At 37.1% G+C, this 7,129-nt stretch overlaps 1 protein-coding gene across 4 annotated transcripts; it reads right to left on the reverse strand.

The window, feature by feature from the left end:
• On the reverse strand, window positions 1–6,531 carry LOC308681461 (E3 ubiquitin-protein ligase TRIM47-like). 4 transcript variants are annotated; one of them, XM_081350385.1, is made up of 7 exons: window positions 6,371–6,531; window positions 3,817–4,454; window positions 3,046–3,141; window positions 1,403–1,636; window positions 1,143–1,302; window positions 781–807; window positions 1–518 (listed from the first exon to the last, which is right to left on the reverse strand). In XM_081350385.1, the coding sequence occupies exons 2-7, from the start codon at window positions 4,369–4,371 to the stop codon at window positions 469–471; spliced, it is 1,122 nt and encodes a 373-aa protein (XP_081206511.1). In that variant the 5' UTR covers window positions 4,372–4,454; window positions 6,371–6,531; the 3' UTR covers window positions 1–468. The 4 variants fall into 4 exon arrangements, 2 of the variants coding, with proteins under 2 accessions (XP_081206511.1, XP_081206510.1); XM_081350384.1 differs by having other exon boundaries at window positions 292–518; window positions 6,397–6,471; XR_014029027.1 differs by having other exon boundaries at window positions 328–518; window positions 1,143–1,328; window positions 6,371–6,475.
• Window positions 6,532–7,129: the final 598 nt, after the last annotated feature.

The raw sequence follows: 7,129 nt of genomic DNA on the forward strand, positions 1-7,129 counted from the left end.
AAAGGGTGCTCACAGCTGATAGATCCAGTTTCCCTTTGAGATCTTTTACTCAGAACATAACCTAACCTGGAGCAGGTTAGCCATGGAGTGCCAGGTTATTATGGCTATGAACACCAATAAAAGCAGAGCCACTTTCATGGGGTCTAAAACCCAGGGCCAGCCACCTACACTGGCTTCATGGTTATATATAAATAACACATTTATCTTAAATGTATACATACATGCATGCATGCATGCATGCGTTTATACAAAATAATATATATATGCACAAACACTACCGATCAAAAGTTTGGGATGAGTAAGATTTTTTTTTGAAGGAAAATTATTACATTCAAAGCTTTATTTATTTTAGGCTTTGTTTATTTAATAAACATCTCAGCCACTGCAATCAAAACTCACATTTTTCAAAATAAGACGTTTCCAACAAAAAAACGTGCTGGTACAATAACTGTTATTTGTAATAAATAACTACCACAAATTCTTATCAACCATCTCTTCTTTCTCTTCTGAGAGGTCATCTATATTTAAAAAAGAAAAGAAAAAAAGAAGCATGCATGTAAAGAGAGCAAACGTGTGACAGTTAAGTGCTATAAATGATCAAGTATAATGTGAGCCTGGTTGATTTCCTAAAAAGTGGTTATTAAAATATTTTGCCACAGAGAAAACAAGAACCAAAGAATAAGAGAATGGCCTATAATATAATAATATGTTTTTGTGTGTGTGTGTGCGTGCGTGCGTGCGTGCGTGCACATTTTCTCCCCTTTAGAATGATGTACTTACCATCCTGGAATATTTGGACATCATCAACTACAAAGACAGACACACATTAACTTACAATATGAAATTTCTCTTGCATAAATGTATGATGAATAACATAATATTATACAGCTGTTGAGGAACACCTGAGATTTAAACTCATTTTCAGTCAGTCTTTATAATAGACACCTTTTTGGCATAATTTAAATCAGTCAGTGCCCCACAATAATGTCCCTTTAGGGCAAGACCATCCACTCTCAGCCATATTAGTGATACCCCAGAGGTAGATATCACTAAAAATGCAAGTTCAGCTCTTATTTAGATGAATGGGGAAAGACCGAGCTGCCAAAAAAGGCTAAAAGACAGTTGAAAAATGTATTTTTTACCTTCGTATAATATTTCATGCATGCGCTCTTCACAGACTTCATCCAGTTGGCTTTTCAGCTCTGAGAGAGATTGGTTTAGTCTCTGAAATGTGAGGTTATTAACATCCCTGGATGAGCTGGACGGGAAAACTCTAGAATAGAAGCAGTAGTACTTCTGCAACTGGAAAAAAAATAAATAAACAATTCCTACAAAAAGTCAAAATCAACAATGCAGCATTTCATTAAAAAAAATAAGCCATCCTCTAGATATTTTTCACCACCTTGAAGAAATAAACGTGATTCTCTGTGCGTAAAAGTGGCTCCGCTTTACAATTCTCCTTCTGTAGTTTAACAATCTCCTGCTCCAGCATCTGCATGTGACTCTCTGCATCTCGCACTTCCTTGTTCTCCTGAGCTCTGATCTTCTCTCTCACCTCAGCTTGTATGTTCTGAATGGAGTGGATGATCTCGGTGAAGATTCGGTCACTGTTCTCCACTGCTGCCTGTGCAGAGCGCTGTCACAACACACAAAAAACACTTGGTCAACATTTTGGTAACAGTTTACAATAAGGTCCAATTAGTTAATGCATTAACCAACATTAAAGGGTTAGTTAACCTTAAGTTTATCAAGTGACGAGAATTATTTTTCCGCGCAAAAAAGAAAATTCATTTTCTTCTGTGTGGGCCTCTAAGTGAGTTCACGAGAGCAACACGACGCATGCGCGAGAACTGAGAAGATAACGCAAATGGGTCTCGACGTAATGTTTAAAATGGTTCTAAAGTGTGCTTTTCCTGGATGTCCGAATGGTGAGAAACCAACGAGAAAACGTAAAAGTGCCTTACCAATACCACAAATGAATGGCTTACCTTTTACACTTTCCCATCAAATGATCATGAGCGTCATCTTCTCAGTTCTCGTACATGTCGTGGCGCTCTCGTGAAGTCACGTCAGAGGCCCACACAGAACAGAAAAAAAATGAATAGTTGAATAAAATCGTTATTTTGGGGGTTTTTTGCGCACAAAAAAAGAATTCTCGTCGCTTGATAAACTTAAGGTTGAGCCACTGTAGTCACTTGGACTATTTTAACGATGTCTTTAATAACTTTTCTGGGACGGCAGATGCAATTACCAAGCAGCCAATGAAGGAGTGAGACAGCTCTCAGATTTCATCAAAAATATCTTAATGTGTTCCGAAGATGAATGAAAGTCTTACGGGGACAACATAAGGGCGAGTAATTAATTACAGAAGTTTAATTTTTGTGTGAACAAACAATAAGCATCTAAATGTTGGTTAAAAATAAACCTGTTGTTGGTTGTTCTTGTTTGCTCAGGAAAATTAAATAATGTTAACATATACATTTTTTTTATTTTAATAATGTATTGATAAATGTTGAAATCAACATGAACTGAGAAAGTGCATTAAAATATTTGATTTTATTATTATTATAATTTTTCATTATTGTTAGTTCATGTTAACAATTTGTACTATTGATCCATAATCCTTATTAATAGGCAGGATCAACTCTAATCTAAGCACCATCTGGCTGCATGCTGACAGCCAATATTAAGTCTGATCTCATAACAAATAAGTGCAAATAATTTTAGTCCCTTCTAAACAATTAAAAATGGAAATGAACCTGCAGTTATGTATAGCAACAGATTCCAAGTGAAAAGTCCACTGAATGGCACCAAAAGCGAGTTTTATTCTCCATCATACAGACACAAACATATCTCCAAATGATGTTAGGACAGTAGAGATAGACAGAAAACAATAAGAGAGGAACAGGACCAGGAAAGGACCACCGACTTTATTGAACCAGCACAACTCTGTTGTTAGTATTTCTGTTAGCAGCTGTTTGGCTAGAATAGGAACCATTTCTCATCTTGTTCAAACATCTTGTTTTAGCGGTCAATCACACCTACCTCAAAAGAGAACACAGCTTTCTTGCACTGATGAACCTCCTTCTTCAAGTCAATGGTTTTCTGAATGTAATCCCTCTTTTTTATTTTCAGTTCCTCCTGTGGATGAATTTACAATCAATAAGAATCCCGTTCTTAAAGGAACACTCCGACTTTTTGGGACTTTAGCTTATTCACAGTATCCCCCAGAGTTAGATAAGTCCATACATACCTTTTTCATTTCTGTGCGTTCTGTAAGTGTTATTTGACGCACCCACCGCTAGCCTAGCTTAGCACAAAGACTGGATGTAAATGGATAAGGTAGCATACTAATCCCAATAAGTGACAAAATAATGCAAACATTTTCCTATTTACATGTTGTGATCTGCATATTAGTACAAATAACAAGGCTATATGAGACCGAGACCATTTTTAATCGTATAAATACTGGGAACTATATTCTGGGAACACTACGCCTAGTGAGAATATAGTTCCCAGTATTTATACGATTAAAAATGGTCTCTGACGCGGTGGGTGCGTCAAATAACACTTACAGAACGCACAGAAATGAAAAAGGTATGTATGGACTTCTCTAACTCTGGGGGATACTGTGAATAAGCTAAAGTCCCAAAAAGTCAGAGTGTTCCTTTAAGCAACTGTTGAATACTGGAGTAAAGATCTTAATCTCAAACTGGCCTCAGACTAAAACAAGTTAGTAGAAACAGCTCAATGAAGTGCATGTAATTGAGAACTCTCTTCATACAGTATATATTAAATATAATTACCTCATCTTACCTGTTTTTTTGCCATTTCAGCTGCGGCTGAGACTGTTTTATGTCCACTGTGCTGATTCCCCATACAAACTACACAAATACACTTCTGGTCATTGTAGCAGTAAATCTCCAGTGCTTTATGATGTTGAGGGCAGATCTGATGCTGTAGATTTGGGGAAGCTTTGACCAGCTTGTGTATTTTAAAAGCTTTAGACTCATAATGAGGACGAACATGAGTTTGGCAGTAAGAAGCCATACAAACCAAACAAGACTGGATGGCTTTTACTTTTCTTCCTTTGCAAACATCACATGTCACAGGCCTAGCTGGAGCTTTCTGCTTCATTCCCCCTAAAATATCAGCAAGCACAGTGCTTCTGCTGAGAGCTGGTCTTTGCTTGAATGTGGTCCTGCATGTAGGGCAGCTGTAAACTCCTCTATAAAAATCCACATCCCAGCATCTCTTAATACAGTCCATGCAGAAACTGTGCCCACAAGATGTAGTCACTGGGTTCTTAAGCAGAGTCAGACAGATCGGACATTTTAAATGATTTTGAGTATGAAAAAGAGATGCTGCCATTCTGGGGTTTTCAAACCCAGTGGACGATTCACTGTAGAATAGCAGCGGACTGGAATCTTTTGAAATCAGAATGGGAGTGGCTCCTGTACAAACATGACCAAATGAAAATTAATCATTATTTCCTACTTCAAGTTTCAGAAAATTTCACTATATATCTGCACCATCCTGAAAAGCACTATACATTTAAAATTCAGAAACTCATTTGCCCTACTGTAAATACAACTTGCTGCTCAATTCTCAAAACAATCTCACACAAGATCTTGACAAAGAAGTTGAGATCCCACTTCATGTATGCACAGTGGTACAAAGGGTTTTTTGTACAAACTTACTACACATTCAATTAAAGGGATAGTTCACCCTTAAATTAAAATTATCTAATAATTTACTCACCCTCAAGTCATCCTATGTGTATATGACTTTCTTCTTTCAGACAAACAAAATCAGAGTTATAAAAAAAAAAAAAAAAAAAAAAAAAAAAAAAAAAAGATTCTGAAGCCCCAAAAAAGTGCATCTAGTAATTAATGACAGAAGTTTAAATTTTGTGTGAACTTACAATAAGCATCTTAATGTTGATATAAAAGTAAAAAAAAATAATAATAAAGGGTGAAGCAATCGTGTTTGTATATGAAAAATATCCATATTTAAACTAAAACAACTTGCTTCCGACAGACGGCTGTACGCATCAATTTACGGTGAAAAAGTAACCCTTGGCGTATGAAGTATTGACAAACGCAGAATCGCACAGGATACAGCAAAACAAAACACCTATCACAAATTAGAAGTCTAAAATGAGAATTTCTAAAGAGAAATGTTAAAGGATTTCAATAAAAGAGAAGAGGAACTTGAGTTTGTTGCCCAGCCCAATTGGTTTGCTTACGCTACTCCCACGCCATACTCTTAATCACTCTTTAGGCGCAAGTCGACTTGCGTAGGCACTGCAGTCTGCCAGAAGCTAGTTATTTTAGTATATAAAGTTTTAAATATGGATATTTTTCTTACAAAAACCCATCACTTTGCTTCAGAAGGCCTTTATTAACCCCCTGGAGTAGTATGAACTAATTTTATTATGGAAGCCCTTTTTTGGACTTCAAAATCAGAACGCTAGCATTATAAAGCTTGGAAGAGCAATAATATTTTTTAATATAACTCCGATTGGGTTTGTCTGAAAGAAGATAGTCATACACACCTAGGATGGCTTGAGGGTGAGTAAATCATGGGATAATTTTCATTTTTGGGTGAACTATCCCTTTAAGGGTGCTTTCACACTGGCGGTTTAATTCGAAACAAGGCGCGGTTCACATAAACGGTAATGTTAAAGTTGTCATCATCATGCAGACCTGACCTGAGACAACCAGAAGGAGGTGGTCTATGTGTTCGGTTGCAGTGGAAGTTCTAGAACTGTGGCTCGATTCGCGTGAATGTGAAAGCAACTCAAACATGTGCGCACTTGTTCAGCAAGTAAAGTAGCCTGCACATCATTAATTTTAACAAAACAATGTAGGGCATGGAAGTTTGATGATTTACCTTTGATACGAGCGAAAGTGACTGTAGTGTAATCGTGCCGAGTGAGTGGAATCAGCTTTCTCCTCAAAAGAGTTCGTTTGCAAGTCTTCGATACAGTAAACTCAAGTGTCCTTCACTTTGCTGCGCATAACAGCACCAAATTAATAAAAATAAACCGTATTCTGTTTTCTATCATGCGACGTGCACGTTTGTGATGATGTAGGTTGAATTAGAATGCACGAGGGTTCGATGGAATCAAATGAGTGTGAAACCGGATCAACGCTGCAGTCGCACTCGGACTGTCACTCAAACCGCAGGTAAACGTGCCAGGTATGAAAGCCCCCGGAACAAATAACAATACAGCCATAACATCTTGAACCTGCTGATGTAGGCCAACACTGGAGTGAGGAAACATAGCTTTAATTTTATTTTTTCACTTATACACTCAGTCTCAAACACCCTGTAATGCGTTTTTAAATATAGTAGTTTAATTCACCTTAGATCCAGTAGAGTTAGACTCACAACTTGGATGGAATTCCACTAGTGTTGGTTTAACTTCGCGAATCACCGTCAAGTAAGGTATCAGTCACTCACTCCACTCAACCGCGTTAATGAGCAAGTAAATATAGACCCTTTGGGAGCAGACGTCACAGCTACGTCACTGCAGGGGTAGCTGACTTTTTCTTTTTCTTTTTTGTCTGTTTATTTTACTTGCTTTTTATTTAACTTGCTTTCACTGGCTTTTGTCTACTGTTTATAATTATATTATTGTTGGTAAAAAAAAAAAAAAAAAGGGTAGCAGATTCGACTCAAGTTTGCTATTGAGGAGTCGAATTGATACCATTTACTTTTCATCAAAAAGGGTCAGGAATAGTTTAGGTGAATGTTTAATTAACATTTTAGCAATTTAAAGCTGCAGTCCGTATCTTTTGGCGCTCTAGTGGTTAATAAACAGAACTGCATGCGTCTTGCGGAAGAACATTGTAGCCGAGTTACTTCTCTCTGTTTATGCAAATGACTCCTGCAGGTACTGGACTACTTCTCAGTGGTACGAACCGAAGAAACATCGAATAGTCCGAATATAAACACTTATTTATGCATTTGACAGACGCTTTTTATAGGTGCAGGTGTAGTGATTCAGTATAAGACAAAAACACGTTTTGGAAAATGGATTCATGATGTACTCGCTCATTATATACATTTTGTTCAGTTTAAACAGTAAAAAAGTTACGGACTGCAGCTTAAAAGCAAAAGT

Source organism: Scardinius erythrophthalmus (genome assembly GCF_964197995.2).
Source record: "Scardinius erythrophthalmus genome assembly, chromosome: 21".
NCBI lineage: Eukaryota > Metazoa > Chordata > Actinopteri > Cypriniformes > Leuciscidae > Scardinius > Scardinius erythrophthalmus.

Coding starts and splice junctions, on each gene's coding strand:
- LOC308681461 (XM_081350385.1), bottom strand. CDS start 4,371: ATGGCAGCATCTCTTTTTCATACTCAAAATCATTTAAAATGTCCGATC. Junction 1,637..3,045: donor AAGCTGTGTTCTCTTTTGAG/GTAGGTGTGATT, acceptor GTGTTGTGACAG/CGCTCTGCACAGGCAGCAGT. Junction 808..1,142: donor GCATGAAATATTATACGAAG/GTAAAAAATACA, acceptor CTGTCTTTGTAG/TTGATGATGTCCAAATATTC.